This window comes from Hyperolius riggenbachi, chromosome 4, assembly GCF_040937935.1.
Source record: "Hyperolius riggenbachi isolate aHypRig1 chromosome 4, aHypRig1.pri, whole genome shotgun sequence".
Classification (NCBI taxonomy): domain Eukaryota; kingdom Metazoa; phylum Chordata; class Amphibia; order Anura; family Hyperoliidae; genus Hyperolius; species Hyperolius riggenbachi.
Genome location: NC_090649.1, coordinates 236,498,443 through 236,523,950, shown reverse-complemented (window position 1 = coordinate 236,523,950; position 25,508 = coordinate 236,498,443). Strand labels below are relative to the sequence as shown.

Below are 25,508 nucleotides of genomic sequence, written 5' to 3'. Positions count from 1 at the left end.
CCCTCTCACCCAGCTCACTCCATCTTCCAGCGCATGCCTTCAGGAGTAAGATTCCGGTCAATCACTACCAAAACCTCCAGACACAGGAACAGCTTTTTTCCTCAAGTGGTAGCCATACTTAATGCTGAACCACGTTAGAGCTGCTAGGACTTGATAGTAATCCGCACAGAACTGTAAATGAACAATTCTCGCATTGCTTACTGCCACTATACTTGCATAAATGTCCTTGACTTATATAATATACACACTGTCTGTCCTTGTATTGTTTTGTTTGAGTTTGTTAAGCAACTGCCAAGACAAATTCCTTGTAGGTGCAAACTTACTTGGCGAAATAAAATCGATTCTGATTGATTCTGATTCTGAACTCCCCATCAGACAGAAATCTTTGCAAGATGCTGCACACAAAGATGCTGTAGACATTCAAAAGATCAGTATCTGCAAAAGATCTGTTCCTGCAAAAGATCCGTTCCTGCAAAATACATTCATAGTCTATGATATCTGCAGATCATCATACACACCTTGTTTAACTGACATTCATCTGCAGATCAGATCCACCAGGATGTATTTTCAGATCTGCAGATGATTGTCTGATCTGCAGATGAATGTCTGTTAAACAAGGTGTGTATTATGAGCTGCAGATCTCATAGACTATGAATGCAATTTGCAGGAACGGATCTTTGGCAGGAACGGATCTTTGGCAGGAACAGATCTTTTGCAGATACTGATCTTTTGTGTCTGTACAGCATCTGTGTGTGCAGCATCTTGCAAAGATTTTTTTCTGATGGGGAGCTCAGCTCCATAGAAAAGACTGTGAAGGTATGGCTCTCATACTACATGAAGGGTGGTAAGCTTGGTCTGTGATCTTTCATTTTCCAAAGACTATAGTCTGATGTGTGTATGAGCCTTAACCCCCAGACCATCACATTGAGCTCTTTTTGATACCTCAACCTAAACTTCTAACCTTTTTCAGTCTTTCTTATCTTAACTTGAATCTCTGCAATACAATAACAAATAGGCCAGTTGCTCATAGGTTTTGTGAAAAAGTAGAAAAATTGGCTTTAATGAAAAAGTTGTGCCATACACAGACCAAACCAATAAAACAATTAAAATAGCCGTATTGGAACTTTAAACACACTCACACTGTCCATACATGCCACCCCATTCATATCTCCCTACTGGTACCGGTACCATTTGTACTGTGGTCTTCAGAGAGGGGGAGAGAGGGTATTATGCTACATATGGGCAGTATGGTAAGCGTTATCCCATGTGGTCTGCCGCTTGCGTGTGGAGTGTAAGTCTGGAGCGATCTCACCACTTCTGCTGTCACCAGATTGGCCAGATTGAGTGGCCCACTCCTCCCAGGTTTGCAGTTGGATCTTCGGTTGCGACCTTTTCTTGTCGTCAAGCCTTGTCCCCAGCTCTACCCGCCCTGCCGGTATGCATAGGCGGGGGAGCTTCTGACAATCCTGCTGTACGTGCGGTAACAGACTCCCCAGTGCCACGCTGTTTGGCTGCAGTCACACACGGAGTTCCGGCTACGGGACCTGAACCCGCCCACCCCGGATCTTTGGCAGGAACAGATCTTTTGCAGATACTGATCTTTTGTGTCTGTACAGCATCTGTGTGTGCAGCATCTTGCAAAGATTTTTTTCTGATGGTGAGTTCAGCTCCATAGAAAAGACTGTGAAGGTATGGCTCTCATACTACATGAAGGGTGGTAAGCTTGGTCTGTGATCTTTCATTTTCCAAAGACTATAGTCTGATGTGTGTATGAGCCTTAACCCCCAGACCCTCACATTGAGCTCTTTTTGATACCTCAACCTAAACTTCTAACCTTTTTCAGTCGTTCTTATCTTAACTTGAATCTCTACATATAACTGTAATTCATACTCACATTCTACAATCTGTTTCAGCTTCAGCACCAAACATCCAATCCAGCCTCCTGGAGTTGATAACATCCAGCAACCAATGATAGCACTGAAAGTTTCCAGGATGCTATGGAATGTTTCTGTTGGTGTTTTGGTGGCAGGCACTTGCTAAAACATTGCACCTAGAAACCAAACTTTGCACCAGTATTCAGTAAAATTGGTTGGCTCGCTCTTCATGTTATCAGCTACTTGTGCTGAATCCACCTGCTTCCCCCTTAGGCTGTACTAAGCCTGTATGGAGATGTCATACTTACACTGCAGCTTCCAGAAGAAGTCCATTCAGTTATTCAAAGACTAGATACTGTCATCTGTGAAATATAGGCCTAAGCATCTATGCAGAAAAGCCCACAGACATTGCTCGATAATGACCGCTGAAGGAGGAAAGTTTATTTATACAGTGGGAATTCATCTTACTGCACACATATGAAACAGTGGAAATTGGTCGTTCTACAAAAGTAGCATATTTAGTGGTACCATAAAACCCTTAAATTTGCAAGCAGATCTACACAAGGAAAAATACTGGCTATGTGGATAATTCTAAAATGACAGATCTGATGGCACAAATACACATATGATACAAATGGGGAGAGAGGGTTAAACTGAGTCAATCACATACATGTCTGAAAAGATGCCATAAATAACATAAGATCAGTCAACATGCCTATTTATCAATTGGTTTCAGTGGTAAAAAAGATAAAAAAAACAGCCTAAATTTGGCTCTAGTATGATACCAGCTTTCAAGCACACAGACAAATTGGGAGGAGGTGCCCCAAAGGTTGTATGCAATTAATTGGATGATAACACATTTGTTACCTCAGACTGAAGGTATAAAATTGATTTTATTTTAATTGATACCAGATGGGAAGGAAGACACATTTCGGGGATCTGCCCTCTTCTTCAGGGGTCTTAGTACAGTTTCTTAATGCAGCAGACTTGGGTGCTTTTTGTTCTCTCCCTGGCCCATACGCAATTCACTTTTTCACCTGAGTTATCTCCTAGGAGATAATTTTCATCTTCTCTTTAAACTAAATTTTCAGCATTTTACAATTGAAAAAGTACCCAAAAGTTGGTGAAAAAGTACTATCAAATGTATTTTGAGTATTTTCTTGCTTGTTAGTGGCTTAAAGAGTAACTGTCAGGCTGCAGAAGCTAATTTAAACCTCTAGTCTCCTGTGTTAAGCAGTTTAGAAGGAAGCCAAAAAGACATTACTGAAGATAAAGATCTCTCTTACCTTTGATGTATGCTTATCACCAAAGCTTAGACCTAAGCAGGACGCAAGCCGCATAACATACTGCAAAGCATTCTGGGGCCCTCCCCTCGGCTGCTAAGGAGAAGACGGGATCAAGTTTCAGCAGCTTCTAAAACTCAGTCCAGCCACAGCACAGATAAATCTCGGGGCAGCGTACACTGCAGGAGTCCGCTATTGTTCCTAGCCACATGGCTCATTAATATTCACTGCAAACTAGTGTTATTCAGTATGAGCTGTTCTGTGATCAGAAGCAGGCAGGACATGAAGACACATTTGGCTTCACAAACATGGAGCCTGCCATGAGCTGTCAGGAGCATCATTCTCTGCATATACTATATACAAATTCTGTGAAATCCAAACGTGGACAGTGAAATGCATATGTAATGTAAGTACAGCCAATCTTTAGCTACTGATATATGTGTTTATTTTCTCTGAGACCCTATACCTAACAGCTCCTCTTTAAAAGACATTTTGTGACAAGTTGCGAAAATATCACTTAGGAGAAAACTTAGGTGAAAAAGGTAATTGCATATGGGCCCCTGTCCCTAATATTCATCTGAATTTTATCCACTGTATACCCTCTATTACCTTTCATACACGGCCTTATCAGGAACAGACGGTTCAGCTTTGGTCACTAATCACCAAAAAAGCATGATAGAATGGGATAGGGTCCGGTTAAATGCACTTAAAATAAGGGGCATAGCTGACCACAATTATTATCAAAGGCTATCTAAATAAAATTAAAATCATCCTGAAACCAGGCAGTTATGAGAGATGCATGAATATATTGCATCAGTATATGGATGAAACACATACAGAATTCTCAGGAAAGTTGTTCTCCCAGAGGGAGCCATACTATGAGGGAACCCTTACATTTGGAGGAAATGTTTGCGCTTTAGTTGGGGGCAGTGCTGTTCACTTTAAGGGCTATTAAAATGGAGATGTGACCTCCATAAGAATGTGAGTAGTTGGTAGAGTAGATTTTTTTTTAAAAAGGCAAGAAAATGTTTCTATAAAATACAGGTATGAGGAAACTGCTCTAAAATAAACAGTATGCTAATCCGGTTATTCACCTATCATAAGGACATTTTTCACAGTTACAGTCTGTGTTTTCTTTGATGAATTAAGGGTTTCCTGGCCTCTTTAGCATCCTCCGTTTTATCCTGTGCAATTGTAACCAATAACTGAGGTATTTGAATTTAGCAAATGTCTAAAACTGCATACTGGCTTCTTTAAAATGCTAACAGAATTATACTGCTTGCAATTACAAGACAACATAAATATAGCCAGCCCCCACTCCTAAGCAGAGAAGCACTAACATGTCTTTCTGTTATGAGATTCCTCAGACCAGACTTTCTATAGGACTCTCAATTACAATAACTTGAAACTGAAAACTCGTACATCCATGTAAATAGCTCTGTTAACAACACACTTCTCGTAAAGCACTGGCCAAGGTAAGCCATTTCCTTCTGCAGTTAATCACACAGCACAGAAATAGGACACTCATCGCTTTACAATAGACTCTCAAAAAATACTAACCACAGCATGACTGAGGGGACACAGGACACTCCAATTGTCTTCTGCCAAACACAGCAGCTAAAAATAACCAAGACAATTTCCATGAATTGTATTGTATTGAATACCATCACTCTGGAATAAGTGAGGTGCATGCATATCCCAGACCATAACAGTTACAGTAAAGCGCTGTGGAAGATTGTCAGCCCTATACACAATAATAATAATATGAAATAATCATTTTCAACATGCAATTCACATCAGCTTAAAATAATAGACATACTATTGCTCTTTTCCCTCCCGCTTCATAAACTTAACCCCAACTACAATCGATCTTACTAAGAAATTCAAAACCAAAGCAAATGAGATATTACTAGACTGGAAATCAGATCATGCAACAATGCTTATAGAGAAATAGAAAAGTGTGTATGCTTAACATGCTACTGAACTGAGTAAGGCTGCAGCATGCTTCCTTGCAATTAATATACACAGCCTGTCCCATCTGCAGTACTACAATGGTTACCTGTCCCCGAGTGCAGTGTCTGTAGAAGAAACTGGACGAGCCCAGAGAACATATCACAAGCATCAGAGAGCTCGTATAAACTGAAAGCTGACAACAGCGTAGCTGATTATTGCCGTGCCAGGATGGCAAAGCAGCCGAGCAATAAAAGGATCCACAGATGTGTTTAAATAAAAATCAACAGCGGCTGCTCTGTTTGAGGTCTGAGCCAAAATACTCTGCAGTGTCGAGCATCCCATGGCAGAGGCCAGAACTGCCATATACAGTGTGCTGCTGTCATCAAAACAAATCTCTGCAGCGGATTGCCCTCATTGATTACTACATTAATCAATAGCTACTCAGGGCAATGCTAACTAGATCTTGGATTCCACCGCCACAGCAGGCCTGATGAGTTTAGAATTAACGGTCTCGGCAAGAGGGATGCAAATGCCGGTCATTTGCAGAAGGTAGCATGAAATAAATATTGCACCCTATAAAACGTGACATGAAAGGAAGCAGGCACACATTCAGCAACTGTGAAAATCAATATCACTGCTGCAACTGTTATTTCTCTTCACTAAATTACCATGGCTAAGTTTTAATAGTCAACATATTTTGAAAAAAATAGACAACAGTCCCAAAACCGAAACAAACACTAAACTCAACAATATCAGAAAAACGTATGAAACGCAGATTTCTTAAAACAAAATGTACATCTCCTGTATGCAGTAAATGTAATAGGCATACTCAGTAGTGTAGTATATCTATTTAACCACTTCAGCCTACAGTGTTGTTTCCCCTTATGCATCCGAGCAATTTTCACCTCCCATTCATTCGCCAATACCTTTATCACTACTTATCACACTGAAATGATCTATATTTAGTTTTTTTCCGCCACCATTTAGGCTTTATTTGGGTGGTACATTTTGCTAAGAATTATTTTATTCTAAATCCATTTTAACAGGAAGCTTAAAGGAATACTATCGATACCTAAGTGTTGTAAAATGACAGTGTGCAAATAATGTCTAAGTAGCTGTGTAAACATTTTTCTACTTTTCATGTTAAATATCAGAGGCAAAAGCTGTAATTTATTGAAGGTAGGATTTAGCTATATTGGGACAAATCAATTGCAGAAGGGGTGTCTGCTTCAATGCACAGCCAGAGTTGCATATCAGACTACAGAAAGCAAATATCAAACATATCAAACTCTGAAAGCAAAAACAGTATGAAAAGCTGTGACAATTATTATATAAGAGAGAACAGAGGCGCCAAAAGGATAAAAGGGGTTTTAAAGGAGCTTAAAAGCCAAAACTTGGTAATTAGAGAAGGCAGTGGTGGACTTACCCCCTCCAAGCAGACACAACACGACTGTCCATTCAGTCTATTTATTAACGAACTCCAGATAAAACAAAGCAACGCGTTTCACGGGTCAGCGCCCGCTTCCTCAGGCAATAGAAAAGGGAGTTACAGCATCTAGCAAAACAAACGACACTCAGCGCCTCTGCCTGCCTGTGACAATTAGTTACATTTCCTCTGCTCTCTTCAGACACTTCAGTCAGAAACACAGGACACAGGAGCTGCAGCTGTTGGGAGCTCTCTTCTCTGTCACACACAGAGCTACACATAGAGTTAACTGATCAAGTGTGAGGGGAATTTCCCCTCTCCTCATGGCTCAGTCAGCCGTCAGTTTTGGCGTCAGTAAAGTTTAAAAGTATTTTGATAACAGTAAACAAAGAAGTTGCTACTAAAATGTATACACCAGTACTTAGCAGCACTTCCCAAACAATTCCTGTGTCAATTTAAAAAAATATGTGAATCGATAGTATTCCTTTAAGAAAGAAATGGAAAAATTCATTATTTCTCAGGTTTTGGCCATTATAGTTTGAAATTAATACATGCTACCATAATTAAAACCCTTGTATTTTATTTGCCCATTTTTCCCGGTTATTACACAGTTTAAATGATGTCCCTATCACAATGTATGGTGCCGGTATTTTATTTGGAAATAAACGTGCATTTTTTCAGTTTTGCATCCATCACTTATTAAGCCCATAATTTAAAAAATAACAGTAATATACCTTACTACATACATATTAGAAAAGTGTAGTCCCAAAGGTAGCCATTTATGGTTTTTATATATATATATATTTCTATATATATATATATATATATATATATATATATATATATATATATATATATATATATACACATACATATGTATATATATATATATACTTATAATATATATATATATATATATATATATATATATATATATATATATATATATATATATATATATATATGTTTTTGTTTTTTTTTTGTTTTTTCTACAAAAAATGTTTGGTGTAGCTATTGGGGAGTGTGGGAGGCAAGGGGCTATATTTAACAGTAAAAAAATGTTATTATCTGGACATTTTTATTTCCAAGTGTAAATTTACTATTTGGCCACAAGATGCCCTCGGAGCTTACTTCTGCACGTGTAGTAAGCATGCGGAAGTAAAGCGTGGTCGGGACAGAAGGGGATTTATGAAAGACGGAGCCGTCTTGCTGATGGTGTCAGTCTTTCATATGGAGGCTTAGATCAATAAACGGGAACTGTGTTCCCATTAATTGATCTCCGGGCTAACGGAAGTCAGCGGCAGTAGGACGGGCTATCTGGACGGATATATCAGTCCAGATAGACCTAAGTGGTTAAAAAAAATGTTTAATGAAGCAAAAAAATAAGTATGGTATAATGAATTGCATGTGTAGTACAGGTAATTAATAGAACAATAATAGTAGCAAAGAAAAGTGTCTCATTTTTATTTTCAGTGATGTAGCTTTTTTTTTATAACATTGCATCATTTTCTAATATTTGCAGTTTACAAATTACACTCTGCATTTTAAATGATAAAACAGAGCAGAGCTAACCGCCCTTTGAACTTCTTTGCAGTAAAATCTTATCTGAAGTTTTCTTTCACGGTTTCTTTGAAGTATAAGTGCTTCAGAAAATAGCATTACTCTCTGAATAAATTAAGTCGGAGAGCTCAGAGAGGCTCTTTAGCATAGATAACACGTGAAGTTTCTTAACTCTTCCTGTACTGGAAACTATATGAGATCATATCTTGTGCTACTGATGTTCTATTTCTTTTCTGTACTACACATACAATTTATTATATCATAAGTATTTTCACTTCAGACTCCCTTTAAAGGAAATGTAAAAGCTACTCTCAGAAAAAAACAGCCAATGCAAAGATATTGTTTTAAAGTGTACCAGAGACGAAAGCCTGATTGCTTCCTCGACGTGATCCTCTGCCTCCTGGATCTATTTTAGGGTTATGCCTCACATTCACTCCCTATCCAGCTCCTGTCATCTCCAACCTTTGATGTCTTTAAACGTGATGTCAAAACGTCCTTTTTCCATCAAGCATAAGCTCTGCCTTAGGCCATTTCCCCTTTGACCTCGGGCCAAGTTGTACTTCTACTAGATAACCTAAAAGACACTGCCTCTAGGTATGAATATTGTATACTACCCCACCTCTTGTTCCACCCTATTCCTTTAGAGTGTAAGCTCGCAAGGGCAGGGCACCCTCACTCTTTTGCGTTTTGGAATGTTACACATTTTTTTCATATTACTTTTGTCACTGTTACCAATTCTGTATTTTCAGCACAGGTTTCTTGCACACACTTGGAGAAACAACACACTTTACTGGTGACATGCATGTCTTGTATTTGTGTCCACGCATGCATTTATGACTAAATACATAAAAATCCCTTTATTTTCCCTAATACTAAAAGAAAAAAACAGCATGCCCCCAAAGCGTGTTTAATCTGTAAAGGACAAGGGGAAAAGAGGAAGGGGAGGGGGAGAGCGCACTCAACAGACAATTTATTATTATTATAATTTAGTATTTATATAGCGCCGACATATTACGCAGCGCTGTACAGTGTGTGTGTGTATATATATATATATATATATATATATATATATATATATATATATATATATATATATATATATATATATATATATATATATATATATATCTTTCTTGTCACTAACTGTCCCTCAAAGGAGCTCACAATCTAATCCCTACCATTGCCATATGTCTATATTATGTAGTGTAAGTACTGTAGTCTAGGGCCAATTTTTTAGGGGGAGCCAATTAACTTATCTGTATGTTTTTGGAATGTGGGAGGAAACCGGAGTGCCCGGAGGAAACCCACGCAGACACGGAGAGAACATACAAACTCTTTGCAGATAGTGCCCTGGCTGGGATTCGAACCAGGGACCCAGCGCTGCAAGGCGAGAGAGCTAACCACTACGCCACCGTGCTGCCTGCAATGTGAGAAAACTCGTTAGCCAACCGTGGAATAATCTCACCTGAGGTTATTACCGATTAGCCCATATGGGTTGGTTGGCTGAAGAGCTTTTGTCCCACTCACAACCGGGGACCAGGGCCCATATGCAATTTTTTTTTCACCTGAGTTTTCTCCTAGGAGATAATTTTTCATCTTTTATTTATAACAACTTTTTAGGATTTTGCAATGGAAAAATTACCAAAAAGTAGGTGAAAAGGTACCATAAATATTATTTTGAGTATTTATTTGTTTGTTGGCGGTTTAAAGGGCATTTTATTGACAAGTTTGAATATTTCACCTAGGAGAAAACTCAGGTGAAAAAGTGAATTGCATATGGGCCCAGGTCTTTCCAGCGATCTTCCTCGACAAGATGTACTGGCACATATGCTCCTCCATCCAATAGACTTCAGTCCTGGATCAGATGTATTTCCATTCCTCACAAATGCTACCTACCGCTATAGGTGACCTCATTCATGCATAGGAGTGTCTGCACAGGGGTGTCTTAGATGTGCAGGAGAAACCAAGTTTTATTAGAATAAATACTTTTAATTACACTACACGGTAGCCACCATTTATCCTTTCTACCACGCACCTGTTTGTCAGTTCACAAACTTCCCTCCAGCTGCCTGCTGCTTGCTTGTGTGAGACACGCAGAGCAGAGTGGGGTTTCTCCCAGCCATTACCCCTCACACAAACGGAGCCAGCTCCTGGCTTTAACGGCTTCTGCAGCCTGTGGCTTACAAGTGTAAAGCATACAGAGCAGCGTGGAGTAATCTAGGCACAAACCTGGTTTCTCCTGCACATCCAAAACACCTCTGTGCAGACACTCCTACGCATGAATGAGGTCACCTATAGCGGTAGGTAGCATTTGTGAGGAGTGGAAATACAGGACTGAAGTTTATTGGATGGAGGAGCATATGTGCCTGTACATCTTGTCCAGGAAGATCGCAGGAGAGACCTGGTCCCTCCCTGGTTCTGAGTGGGATAAAAGCTCTTCAGCCGACCAACCCATATGGGCTAATAGGCAAGAATCTCAGGTGTGATTATTCCATGGTTGGCTAACCAGTTTTCTCAAATTGTCTATTGAGTGCTTCCTAATTTCCCCTTGTCCTTTACAGATATCTTCACCACCCAGACTGGCCTTTAAACCTACTTTGCCTGTACTTCACATCGGTATTGCCAAGATCGCTCCCTCTGTCGAGTACAGAGGTCAAACAGCCCTCCCTTCCTTAAAGTGAACCTCCGAACTGAAAATCTGCTCTGCAGAACTGAAAAGGCTTGGTGTTTCTTTAACAGTTTCACAGCATCAGAACTTTGTTTTTCTTACCAAAGCATCATTTTTAGCTGCATTTTTAGCTAAGCTCCACCCATCAAAGAAAAAAAGCTGGGCTTTTTTTCCCCTGATGCTGTGCAGAGCATGATGGGATTTCCTATGTTGTTATTCACGTTGCCTAGACACTGGGAGAGGTGCTCAGGACACAGGACAGTTGGAACTGTGTCTCATGCCCCCTCTCACCTCCTTTCAACCAAAAAGATGGCTGCCATCATGAAATCAAACATGTGCCAGTTCTTTTAAAACAGTGTGGGTAAGAGACTATATTACCTATTTATTTTAATTAACATAACTAATGTAACTTAATGACAGTATGTTTGTTTAGGCTGGAGTTCCTCTTTAACAAAGCTTGTTTAACTCATTATCCATGATGCAGGCTGTTATTCTGTAGGGATTTGGGGGCTGCAGTTGGGAAGTTTTGAGCTCTGAGCCATGATATTGGGACTCCTTACAAAGAGGAGTGGCAAAACCTCCCCCAGTTTGTAAAGTACCCATTTCTGATGTTAGGGCAAAGGGCCCATACTTATCTCCATGTACCCTTAAAGAGAAGTTGGAAGTCATGACTCCCATACAGGTGATTCAGTAAAGTGAGGAGGCGCCCAAAAAATAGAAAACTATACTTTTTTTTTTTTTTTTTAAAGTTAAGAAGCTTACAGCATGCTAGATTGCCACACCAAGGCACGGCATTTTGACCTGTAGAAGCAGGGTGCTGCCTGCAAAACATTGTCTCTTGCGCAGATTTTTCTTATAATTGGTGTTGTCATCTTAACCACTTGAGGACCACAGTCTTTCTACCCCTTAAGGACCACAGCCTTTTTTTCCATTCAGACCACTGCAGCTTTAACGGTTTATTGCTCGGTCATACAACCTACTATCTAAATGAATTTTCCCTCCTTTTCTTGTCACTAATACAGCTTTCTTTCGGTGCTATTTGATTGCTGTTGCGAGTATTAGTTTTTATTATATTCATCAAAAAAGACATGAATTTTGTCAAAAAAAAGATTTTTTTTTTAACTTTCTATGATAAAATTTGTCAAATAAAGTAAAATTTCTGTATACATTTTTGTCCAAATTTATTGTGCTACTTTACTTTGATAAAAAAAAAAAAAACATTCAGTGTATATTTATTGGTTTGGGTAAAAGTTATAGCGTTTACAAACTATGGTGCAAAAAGTGAATTTTCCCATTTTGAAGCATCTCCAACCTTTCTAAGCACCCGTCATGTTTCATGAGTTGCTAAAATTCCAGGATAGTATAAATACCCCCCAAATGACCCCATTTTGGAAAGAAGATATCCAAAAGTATTCACTGAGAGGTATGGTGAGTTCATAGAAGATTTTATTTTTTTGTCACAAGTTAGCGGAAAATGACACTTTGAGACAAAAAAAAAAAGTTTCTATTTCTGCTAACTTGTGACATAAAAAAAAATGAAATCTGCCACGGAGTAACCATGCCCCTCTCTGAATACCTTGAAGTGTCTACTTTCCGAAATAAGGTCATTTGTGGGGTGTGTTTACTGTCCTGGCATTTTGGGGGGTGCTAAATTGTAAGCACCCCTGTAAAGCCTAAAGGTGCTCATTGGACTTTGGGCCCCTTAGCGCAGTTAGGCTGCAAAAAAGTGCCACACATGTGGTATTGCCGTATTCAGGAGAAGTAGTATAATGTGTTTTGGGGTGTATTTTTACACATACCCATGCTGGGTGGGATAAATATCTCTGTAAATGACAAGGTTTTGATTTTTTTTACACACAATTGTTCATTTACAGAGAGATTTCTCCCACCCAGCATGGGTATGTGTAAAAATACACCCCAAAACACATTATACTACTTCTCCTGAGTACGGCGGTACCACATGTGTGGCACTTTTTTGCACCCTAACTGCGCTAAGGGGCCCAAAGTCCAATGAGTACCTTTAGGATTTCACAGGTCGTTTTGAGACATTTGGTTTCAAGACTACGCCTCATGGTTTAGGGCCCCTAAAATGCCAGGGCAGTTTAGGAACCCCACAAGTAACCCTATTTTAGAAAGACAACACCACAAGGTATTCTGTTAGGAGTATGGTGAGTTCATAGAAGATTTTTTTTTGTCACAAGTTAGCGGAAATTGACACTTTGTGAAAAAAACACAATACAAATCAATTTCCGCTAACTTGTGAAAAAAATAAAATCTTCTATGAACTCACCATACCCCTAACGGAATACCTTGGGGTGTCTTCTTCCTAAAATAGGGTCACTTGTGGGGTTCCTATACTGCCCTGGCATTTTAGGGTTCCTAAACCGTGAGGAGTAGTCTTGAAACCAAATGTCTCAAAATGACCTGTGAAATCCTAAAGGTACTCATTGGACTTTGGGCCCCTTAGCGCAGTTAGGGTGCAAAAAAGTGCCACACATGTGGTACCGCCGTACTCAGGAGAAGTAGTATAAGGTGTTTTGTGGTGTATTTTTACATATACCCATGCTGGGTGGGAGAAATATCTCTGTAAATGCCAATTTTTTGATTTTTTTCTACACACAATTGTCTATTTACAAAGCTATTTCTCCCACCCAGCATGGGTATGTGTAAAAATACAAAAAAATAGTGTTGACAGATAGTGACAGGGAGTGATTGATGGGTGATTAGGGGGGTGATTGGGTGCAAACAGTGGTCTGGGGGGTGGGCAGAGGGGAGTCTGAGGGGTGCTGTGGGCGATCAGGGGGCAGGGGGGGGGGGGCAGATCAGTGTGTTTGGGTGCAGACTAGGGTGGCTGCAGCCTGCCCTGGTGGTCCCTCGGACACTGAGACCACCAGGGCAGGAGGCAGCCTGTATAATACGCTTTGTATACATTACAAAGCGTATTATACAGTTTGCATGCAGCGATCGTGGGGTTAACAACCCACCGGCGCTTCCGAACGGCCGGCGGGTTGTCGTCACGGGTGGGCGGAGCCAGTTGCCGGGGGAAGCGCACGTCACTAGTAACGCGATCGCTCCCCGCGCATGCTGAAAGGACGCAACGCCGATGGGCGTATTGCGGTCCTTTCGGCGTCCACTTTGCCGCCGCCCATCGGCTGTGGGCGGTCGGCAAGTGGTTAAGGTAACTGAACACTTACCTTTAGAAAAAGATTGGTTTTAAAGCGAAATGAAACCCAGCATTTCTTCTTTGCTCTAAAAAATTATTTACAGCATATTATATACAACCAGCATTTTTTTTACTAGAACAGCATTCAAAGGGTAACACACAGGACTTGACAGTTCAGTGCAGAGAAATCTGGATGCATTGGAAGTGGAGATGATGTTATCTTGTGTTTACTTAATTGTATCAAGTGAGGAATGTGACACATTCTCTGACTGTGAGGAAGCTCCTGGACACAGACAGGAACTCAAAGCATTTCTGCCTTCAATACATAATGAATAAAACCAGTTATAAATAAAATTCAAAGTCAGCACTTAAAGCAAAAAAAACTGTACTTTTGGGAACTTGTAATTTCTAAATGAATAATAATACTTATGCACAAATGCAAATATGATAACCGTATGGCATATACTGTAAAAAGTAGGAAAATATATTTATTGAATATTATGTCAGGGTTTTATACCGCTTTAAACATTGTGTTTTCGGGGGGTACCACCTCCCAGTTCTGTGTTTCTGTGTTTCTTACCCTAGAAAGGGGGATGATATTTTATGATACATATTTTATTCACTTTATAATTCATCTACTTTTTTCTAGAGTACATCTGGATCATAGCTACTATGAGGACTCTCATTCCCGAGTGGAGACAGGCCATCTCCGCATGCAATTTCACTAGTTGCATTAGGGCAACCCTGGTTTGTGAGTATATTCAGTTACATCATTCCTTGGATCTCTTCCCATATGAATATACTACGCTATGGAGGGCTCCCGGTATCTCTGGTTTTTGGTTTTTGGTTTTTTTTTTACTTTTTCTGAAAATGTATACTACATATTCTACAAAAGTCCTGAGAGATATAACTTAGGACAAAACCTGTAAGCATCTTTTAACAAAAGGCCCCTAGATATCCGCCACCGTCATCATTGAAATGAGCATAGAAATACATTAGTACACCTTACCCATACCTGCCAAAAGAAAAAAAAAAAAAAGAAGAGAGAACATTTTTTTTTGACTATAAAGAACTTACAATAAAGTGACACTGCAGTGGAAAAAAATTATGATATTATGAATCGTATGTGAAGCACTCAGCATTCTAAATGATTTCACAGATCAGGGTAATGAACGTTTGAACTTTACTCTGCAGAAAAAAAAAAATATAGTAACAGACACTTGAGATTATAAGCTTCCGAAGACAGAGCTCGCTGCGATTTTGAAAGCCGTGGAGCTCAGATAAGCTCTTTTGCATAGATAACAACTGGAGTTTCTTAACTCTTCCTGTACTGGAAACAATATTAGACTCATATACTGTATCTGCTGCTGTTTTATCTCTTAGCTGTACTACACATACAAAACATTATATCATAAGTTTATTTTCACTTCAGATTCCCTTTAACCTCCTGGGGGTTACGGACGACCTCAGCTCGTCCAGTAACACCGCAGTGCACCACTCAGGCCCTGGTGGGCTGATTTTTTTTTCCAAACACGCAGCTATCACTTTTCTAGCTGCGTGTTTGTTGCGATCGCCGCCGATCCGCCACTACACGGCGAGAAAGAGGGCCCCCCCGCAGACCCCTTGCGCAGCCTGGCCAATCACCGCTGCGCTACGGGGTGGATTGGGACTCCCCCTGACGTCACGACGTTGCGCGATCGTCGCGATGGGGAAGCCCATACAGGAAATCCCGTTCAGAATGGGATTTCCTTTTGGGTATTTGCGCCGGTGGCAATCAGAGGGCTGGGTGGGAAAGCAAAGGGAGGGGGGAAGCATGCAGCTAGCGCTAGGTAAAAAAAAAAATTAGCTTAAAAAAACCCTCCCGCGGCCGTGCGCCAAAAAAAAATCAGAACGGCTGGGAGGTTAAGAAGGAATTCTGGGTAAAATGTAAAAAACAAAAACAAATGAAATAATGGTGTACCTTTGCTAACTTGTTGCAACTTATTGCAGTAGTTGAAAAGCAAGAAATCGAAATGGCCATACTTCCTGTGTTGGGATGACAGCCGGACATCCAGTAAATACTCTAAAGATGGCCACAAACACCGTACAATTAAAAGATCCAATTGTGTGTAATGGATTGTCAATTACTTGATGTACAGTTCCAATCAAATTTTCCTGAGCTTTCAATTATTTTATTCATGATTGAGGAAAAATTGAACATAGGTGTATGGTACATTGGTCAGATTTTTGAATTGTTACAATCAGTCAGAAAAAAATATTGCTATTCTTGATTTAAACAGATATTTAAAAAATTGCATGGTGTGTGGCCACCTCAAGGCTGCGTGCACACGTACTTGTGCGGAAAACCATAGAGTTTTCTGACATGCGCATTTCTGTGTTTTGTTTTTTTGGTGCATTTTTCATGTGTTTCAGTTTTTAAACATTGTCCCTTTTTTAAGGGGGGAAAATGCATTTTCATATCTTTTCTTGTAAAAACACGTGTTTCTCCCACAGGAAATCATTGCATGTAAATCGCATACAGTATGGGGAAGGTCCAACATGCTGTGCGATTTTTAAAACCTTACATTTCAAATAGCACAGAGCTGCATCAACTTTTTTTAAAGGACACCCGAGGCGAAAATAAACTAATAAAATAAACAATTATATCTATCTTCCTTCTCCTAAAAATGACTTTTTAAAGATATTCCACAGTTTCGATTAAACAGCTGCTGGACAGATACGGTTTTGTCGACGCTTGGCGGGAACTCCACCCCGCAGTGCGTGACTTCACCTTTTTCTCACACGCCCACAATAGTTTTAGTCGCATTGACCACATCTTTGTCCAGCAACACTGTTTACATCTAGTCCCAGCTGCTAAAATCCATAATACCCCCTGGTCGAATCATTCTCCCATATCCATTTGCTGCTCACCCTCACCCCCTCTCCGCAGGGAGTTCCTCTGGCGGCTTAATGATTCCTTGCTTTCCAGGTAAGACTTCCTAAACCATTTGAAGGATAGAATCAAAGAATATTTTAAAGATAATGATGGCTCAGTTTTTTCCCCACTGATTTTATGGGAAACACACAAAGCGACTATCAGAGGCTTCCTGATCGGACAGGCAAGTCAGCTTAAACGCCAGAGAAACTCTAAAATAGAGGAACTCACTACCAAACTAGAAAAAGCGGAACAGGACTGGAAACAAACCCCTACACGCATTAACAGACTGATTAGGGATAAGGCCCGCACAGAACTGGATCTTCTCGTCACAGATAAAGTCGAGAGACAGATGAGGTGGCAAAGGCAGATGTTCTATTACAACGCAAACAAACCCCTTGCCCTCTTGGCTCGATCCCTAAAAAAACGCCCCTTACACTCTACTATACTCAAAGTCCGAGACCAATCGGGCTAGGCCACGGCTAACACCCGTAAAATTGTAGACATCTTTTCCAAATTCCTTTCGGATCTTTACTCCAACCCATCCGAGGCCTCCGAGCGAGATACTATAGCTTTTCTAGACCAAACCTCCCCAGTCTTTGCCTGAGACGGCAGATCGCCTTATCACTCCTATCACTACCCTTGATGTCCAAGCCGCCATCAAAACACTTAAAACAAATAAATCCCCTGGCCCGGACGGCTTCTCAGCCCAGTATTATAAAAAGACTTCAGAACTTATAGCCCCAACGCTGGCTAAATGTTACAATGAACTCAGGGAAGGCAAACTCCCCCCACATAATATGCTCAGAGCGCAAATCTCCATGATCTCTAAAGAGGACCAAGATTGCCAGAGCGCCCATCAATTCCGCCCTATATCCCTAATCAACATTGACTTCAAGCTCCTGGGCAAAATCTTAGCCATGAGATTGAATACAGTCCTTCCCACCCTCATCCACAGGGACAAAGTAGGGTTTGTCGCAGGTAGGCAAGCTGAGGATGCCACCAGAAGGGCTATCCTTCTGACCCATTATCTACAACACCATAAAATACCTGGAGTGGCATTCACGCTTGACATCCTCAAAGCTTTTGATACACTTTCCTGGGCTTACCTAAAGCTTGCTCTCCGCAGATGGAGCCTCGACTCCAATTTCTTGAACTTAGTAGAAGGCATTTACTCCCACCCCACCGCCTCGGTACGCTACTTCGGACATAACTCCGAAGTGTTTCCGATCAGCAGGGGAGCGAGGCAGGGATGCCCCCTGTCTCCCCTGCTTTTTATCCTAGCTCTAGAACCATTTGCTAGATACCTCAGGGATAATACAGATGTCAAAGGTGTAGAGAGGGCTGGCATTAGCCACAAAATATTAATGTTTGCAGACGATACCCTCCTATTCCTCACTCGGCCCCTTATTTCAATACCTAATGCACTTAAAGTATTTGATACTGTTGCTAAAATTTCAGGCCTTCGCATTAATGCTGCCAAGTCTAAAGCAATGAACATTTCTTTAGATTCAACGAGATTTGAAGCCCTTAAAGATGAACTCCAGTGAAAATAATGTAGTAAAATAAGTGCTTTATTTTTTACCATAATTATGTATAAATGATTTAGTCAGTGTTTGCTCATTGTAAAATCTTTCCTCTCCCCGATTTACATTCTGACATTAATTACATGGTGACATTTTTACTGTGGGCAGGTTATGTAGCTGCTCCTAGCTGTTTTGGCTGTTAGAGACAGCTGTAAACAGCTATTTCCTGTCTGTGAACCTTGTTACATTTTAACAAACTGCCAAATGTACCGCGGTCCCAGAGCTTCTTGTGGGAGGGGTTTCAGCACAAAATCAGTCATACAGTGCCCCCAGATGGTCTGTTTGCGAAAAGCATTATATTTCTCATGTAAAAGGGGGTATCAGCTACTGATTGGGATAAAGTTCAATTCTAGGTTGGAGTTTCTCTTTAAGGAGACAAGTCCCTTCCATTGGGTGCCAACACTTCCTTACCTGGGAATCACCTTAACGCCTTCATATTCCTTCCTCTTCTCAGCTAATTACCCTCCGCTTCTAAAATCACTGTCGGCTCTGACAACTAAATGGTCTACTCACCCCCTATCCTGGCTGGGCAAAATTAATTCCATTAAAATGACATATCTACCTAAACTATTATACTACTTTCGAACCCTCCCAGTTAAAAGTCCCTGACCATTACCTCCGTATATTTCAGCACAGAATCAGTGGCGTAGGGCCCGTGGTCGCAGCAGTCGCACCCGCGACTGGGCCCGCCCAATTAAGGGGCCCGTGCACGCCCCAGTACAGTCTCTGTCCTCCCTGCTCGTGTCTGTCAGAAAATGCTGCCTCATCGGGTTGCGCTGCCCTGCTCCTTGGTCTGGTAATATGTGCTACTCATGACAGTGCGTGGCACCGCCCCCAGGACTGTCCCTCTGTTGCCTCACTCAACTTCTTAGAACTGGCTGTTCCTCCCCTGACTCACCCCTGTATAGGAGCTACAGTGTAGCTAGGCCGGCCTCAATCTGTCTGACTCCGCCTCCAGACTTCCCCTTTGTCATCTCTCAAGTAACATCCTCCGTGGCAGCCAGGAGAACAGGCAAGAAGACGGCTGCTTGTTCAGGTGGGAGGATTGCTGGAAATATGTTGCTGAACATCTCCCTGTGCTAGGTTTGGCTGCTGCTGCAAGTTTCTCACTTCCCTCTTACTAACTACTCTATTGAATGTACACTCCCTCTGTGTTCTGTGTACCAGGGGCTGCTTGTGTGTATGTAACACAGATCCTGCTGCCTGCCACTAATGCTGAATGCCAGGTGGAGTTCAAAATCAGCACCAGGCTCTACATCCAGTGCCAAGTTTACTTTAGTGAGTGGCAACCCGACATTGCTCTTTCTGGGTCCTTTATTCCTATCAGTACACATTTTTCCCCTTCAGATCCCATTCCATTTATGAGCTTCCTGACCATCCCCCATTTTGCTGTGGGGTTTTTGAAGGGTACATTTATGTGTGCAGCTGCAATGCACCCAAGGAAGGGAGATTCAGCACGCTATCATTCAGTACGGTCACTGTGTGTGATGTTACATACTACCTGTTGCTACTCATCCACCACTACTCCTCGCCCTCTCTCTGCTGTTACTTCTGTGTCACTATTTGATACTACTTATCACCTGTTCCTCACCACATGTCACTTATTGTGTCCTACTATCTGCTACTACTCATGCCCAACCACAACCTGTTGCTAATTGGAAAGCTAAACAGGGTCCTAGGAGCAAAAGTTGTCATTGCAACCAGGCCTATGTTCATGGAAGGTCATGTACACAGTTCAAAAAGTAGAGTGAGCAGCGGAGCGTACTGGAGAGATGTTTCACCTGTCCTGCTGGCATGTTCCTCGTTATCTTCCTATGTCTGGACTCCTGTGACTCACTGACATTCTAGTGAACTGCGAGGACTTTGATGTAACATCAGCATGGAGTTAGAGAAGGGAAAAGCATACTGATAAGCTATAGGACGGAATGCAGAACTAGGGCATGGGAGTTATTGAGCTCCTGTATGTTTATATGATTGATTGTAGGAAAGAGGGGGCACGGACGCTGAGATGCGTCAGGCAAAAAGTGCGTGTGTGTGGGTGAGGAGGGGGGCCCAGGTCCATATTCTGCATCAGGGCCCCGAGGACTGTAGCTACGCCACTGCACAGAATTATGCCTTTTATCTGGGGCCAGAAGGGCCCCCCGAGTACGTGAATCAACTATGTATGCCCACAAATTAGACGGCGGTCTAAGTGTCCCCCACATTAGCTCCTACTACAAAGCGGATGCTATTAGCCAACTTACTCAGCTTTTCCAACTCCAGGAAACCCCTTTGTGGGTATTCCTGGACACCCCTGATTGTACACCTCTCCTCCCTAGCACTCTATTGTGGCTCCCCCCCCCCAAGCTAAGAACCCCTACCATGAGACCCCCTTGAGACATAGCCTCCAAATATGGGACTCTGTACGATACTCGTCCAATCTACAATCCCCCCATCTACCATTATCACCCCTCATAGGGAACCCCCTTTTCCGCCCTGGCCTAGATTGCCCTGCCTCGTTTTCCTGGTGGTCGGAACACGGTCTAACCCATGTGGATCATCTTCTCACTCCTAGAGGCGTCTGTTCGTGGCCTGAGCTCCAGGAAAAGCACCAAATTCCCAAAACGGAATTTTTCTCCGTTATCTTCAACTGCGTCACTGGATCACCACACTTATTAAAGATAGGGACCTCCCGCTAAATCTCACTCCCTATGAGAACATCTGCCTCCGCCGTCCTAATTCTCGAGGTCTAATTTCCTCTATCTATGCCTTCCTAATTCGCCCTCAATGCCCGATCCAGCATGCATACATGCAAAGGTCGGAATCCGATCTAGCAGAGCCCAAGGACAGAGAGGATTGGCTCGACATCTGGGGGAGGATTCTAAAATGTTCCAATAATTTACACACAATAGAATCGGCATATAAAATTTTGACCAGGTGGTACTTAGTTCCAGCTAGAATAGCCAAGGTCTTTCCCTCAGCTAACCCTTTTTGCTTCCGGGGATGTAGAGTGACAGGGGATATGCTGCATACCTGGTGGTCTTGCCCCGCCTCATCAGATTTTGGAGTCGGGTTTTTAAACTGTTGTCCGCTCTATTTCATAAAACAATCCCTAGAAACCCATGGCAAGCTTTATTGCACGCAAAAATCGACTCATTAACAGCTAAACAAAATAAACTAGCCTCTCTAGTATTTTCAGCGGCCACTATGACTATAGCAAACAACTGGAAGAAGCCGTCAGTTAACCTTGAGGAAGTTAAGGTTAGAATGAACTCTTTTATGGTCAATGAAAAACTCACAAGCATACTTTGGGATACCCATAAATCCTTCGAGAAAATATGGGAACCTTGGATCCAGCTCGAGCATCCAAACATGGAGGATACTCTAATCTCTAGGCTTTGAGATGGGCCCCTTTTTTTCTCTTTCTTTCCTTCTATTTCTTTCTTCTCTTCAGCTTTACCTCTACCCCTGGCCCCCCTTTAAGTCCTGAATTGCAGGGGTTTCGCTCGCTGCTTGAGCCAACCTCCTAAGCTCCCCTTCACACCGGCCTCTCCCCTTCTTCCTGTCCCCCCTCCAGGCCGCCTCCTGTGCCTACCCCTCATCACAGCATACCCCAGATAGTTGGTCTGATCCTCTGAGGTACACTTATCCCTCCATAGATACTATTCCCTTTCCCTCATCGGGCCTATTGGCCCAGACTAGCCCCTTCCCAGTTACCCTTTGTGTTGTTGGTCTCCCCCCCCCCCCCCCCCTCTTGTTAAGGTACATTGGACAACTTGTCAATTAAAGCTGGGCTCCCATGTTTACCCTGGTCGGGGTGACGTATCGCGCGCCTGCTTAAAAATGTGCCCAGCCCTCTCATCTTTTACACACTTGTTATGTTATTCAGGTTATGTTATTACTTTATCACCTATGGTCACCCTGTGTCCGATGCATTGTACTTCATGAGCTCTGTTGGTGTATGTTTCTTTTCCAATGTTATCCATTGTTCATGTTTAAAATTTTTAATAAACACTTCGAAACACAAGATATTCCACAGTTTCAAATCTATAGTTTAAATCTACTTTTTAAGTTAACAGTTTTATTGTTTTTGCTCAATGACACATTCATTAAAGTATGCCAGAGCTAAAATCTATGATTTTTATCTATTTCCTGCTATGAAAAAACATTTTCTGCTAGGAAAGTGTTTTATAGTTGGAATTTCCTATCAATGAGAGTCACACTGTAGTCACTGCCTGTTTGAGTCAGGACTGAGTCAGCCACTTAAATACCTTTCAGGCAGAGAAAGAAAAAAAAGGAACACAGCATAGTTATTTGTGTGGTAGGCACTGTACATACACCTGTCTATCTCATCATGTCACAGGTCTCCTCAAGTATCCTTTAAGAGTGATTTTGTGAGCATTTTCCACTCTGCACCAAAATACATGCAATTTAAACAAGTGTGGTTTTGGCCTCATTCTACTTCTGCTATTGCACAGTGCTGCTGATCTGACATCAGTCATCTGTATCCCGTGTAGCGTCCATGTCTATGTAACCTGCCCTTTACCACTGCTTAATAAATAAGTATGTTAATAAGATAGGATAAAATAAGATTGTTAGCGGCCTATAGGCAGGAAGCAGCACTTGTGGTGCAGTTTGTGACAAACTGTTACTCTATAATGCCCTAGTTTATCATGGCACCCAATCAGTGGCCACAGTGGACCAGAGAACTCTGGAACCCATGTATGTAGTAGCAGGTGTCCTATAGTATGTCTTTATTATGTGATATGTGGCATCATTCAGGGCTACAAAAACACTGAAATGCTAGTTCCAATATTCTGTTTGCAGCTGCCGTTCTAGCGAGTTAGAAAAGTCCCCTTACCCATTTAACGACCGCCTAACGCCGATAGGCGTCAGCAGGTCGCAAATGGTTTCCCATGGAAACGGCCACTCGTTTGAGCGGCCTTTCCATGTCAGTTCACAGAGGCTAAATGTAAACACGAGGGGAAGAAATCCCCGCTGTTTACATCATACGGCGCCGTAAAGGAGATTGGTGATCCCCGGCCTCTGATTGGCCGGGGATTGCCGGTATCTGATAGGCTGAAGCCTATCCTAGGCGGCGCAGGACGGATATCCGTCCTGCGCAGCCACCAGGCAAAGGTAGAGGGAGGGAAGTGGACGGAGAGCGGAAATCGCTGCGGAGGGGGGCTTTGAAGAGCCCCCCCCCCGCTACACGCAGCAAGCCGGCGGCGATAAGACCCCCCCAGCAGGACATCCCCCTAGTGGGGAAAAAGCATAGTTAGTACCTGCTAACGATGTTTTCAACAATCCTTCAGGGCAAAGGTGAGACGTCGCTCCTCCCAGGAACAGGAACAGACAGCACTTCCACTATAAAAAAGTCACATGGTTAGTCCACCCTCAGTGCGTTTAGCCAAGTACCCGACAGGTGAACATTCCACTAACCCATAACCATGCAACTATCAGACACAGACAATTAACACCCGGGTGGGATCGTTGCCCTGAAGGATTGTTGAAAACATCGTTAGCAGGTACTAACTATGCTTTTTCCCCACAAGCCTTCAGGGCAAAGGTGAGACGATTAACAAGTAATACAACCTCAGGGTGGGACCACTGCTTGGAGAACCTTTCTACCAAACGCTTGGTCGTGTGCAGACATTGCATCAATTCGGTAAGGACGGATGCACGTAGAAAAGCTTGACCACGTTGCTGCCTTACATATTTACTCAGGCGAAGCCCCTGCATTATTAGCCCAAGAAGCTGCCCTAGCTCTAGTAGAATGCGCTTTAAATGAGGCAGGAGCCTCACTTCCCATAACTCTGTAAGCTTCTATAATAGCTAACCTAATTCAATTAGCTATAGTAGATTTAGAAGCTCTCTGACCTACAGTTTTCCCTGACAATAAACCAAAGAATCTGTATTCCTGACATCTGCAGTTCTGTTCAAATATTCCAGAACACATCTAACATCTAATGAGTGAAAAATCCTCTCTTTTCCACACTTTGGATTCACACAAAAAGTAGGCAAAATAATATCATGCGACCTGTGAAACCTAGACCTAACCTTCGGACAAAACTCTGGATATGTCTGTAACCCTAATGTATCCTGAAAGTAAGGACTTTCCATAGACAAAGCTTGTAGCTCACTGACCCTTCTGGCTGTAGTGATGACTACTAAAAAATACTGTTTTTAATGTAAGATATCTAAAAGAACTGTCCTTAAGAGGCTCTAAGGAACCTTTGGACAGTCCCTTTAAAACCCCTGATAATCCCAAGGAGAAACATATGGTTTATAAACTGGCAGTTTCCTAGAAAAAGCCTTCAGAAACCTCACTATCAAAAGGAGAGGAAGACAAGGGGATAACTGAAAAAGCAGATAAAGCACCAATCTGCACTTTAAGCGTACTTACAGAAACATTTTTATCCCAACCCTCCTGAAGAAAATCCAGGACTGCTGGAACTGACAGGCTATCAAACTTAAAGCCGGACAGCCGAAGATGGAAAGTTTTCCAGTATTTCAAGTAAATCTTCCTAGTAACTTCTTTACGGATACCCATCAATGTAGAGGCTGCCTTGTCAGATACTCCCAATTTTTGAGTAAGGATCCAGACTGACAGATTCAATCTACCTGGATGTGGATGCCACAGGTTCCCTTGCAGCAGCAGATCTGGCCTGCAAGGAAGTCTCCAAGGGTCCCCTAAGGTGCAATCAAAATCATCCGATTTTGACAACCTGTTGCTGATAACTGCCGGAATCAAATTGAGAGGAGGAAATGCATACCGAAGTGGAAAGTTTCACTCCTGAATGAATGCAGTCACCCCCAGATATATGCTTTTTTGGATTGAGGGAGAAGAAACTCTGAATCTGGCCATGGTCTTCTGTTGTGAACAGATCGATTGACTGTGTTCCCCATCGTTTTGTGATGTCTGGGAACACCTCTCTCTGTTTAGAGACCACTCTGATGACAGAATCCTGCTTCTGCTCAGTTTGTCTGCCTCTATATTGAGTTTTCCCTCGAGACGAACAGCTCTCAAGGATAACACATTCTTTCCTGCCCAGGACAAGATCTCCTCCACTTCTTCTTGCAACAACAGGGATCTCGTGCC

General features: G+C 42.0%; 1 protein-coding gene across 18 annotated transcripts in view; it reads right to left on the bottom strand.

The window, feature by feature from the left end:
* The window catches only part of RIMS1 (regulating synaptic membrane exocytosis 1), a 443,920-nt gene that overhangs the window by 263,400 nt on the left and 155,012 nt on the right, over positions 1–25,508 (bottom strand). Inside the window, exons 1-2 of one of the 18 annotated variants that reach the window (XM_068281481.1) lie at positions 5,217–5,347; positions 4,718–4,774 (exon numbers count right to left, since the gene is read on the bottom strand). The exons of 15 other annotated variants lie outside the window; for them this stretch is intronic. In XM_068281481.1, the coding sequence (XP_068137582.1) occupies positions 4,718–4,774; positions 5,217–5,268 (109 nt within the window). In that variant the 5' untranslated portion in view covers positions 5,269–5,347. Of the gene's footprint in view, positions 1–4,717; positions 4,775–5,216; positions 5,348–25,508 lie in introns of those variants that run through there. 2 more of the 18 variants (XM_068281486.1, XM_068281482.1) reach the window with 2 other exon arrangements.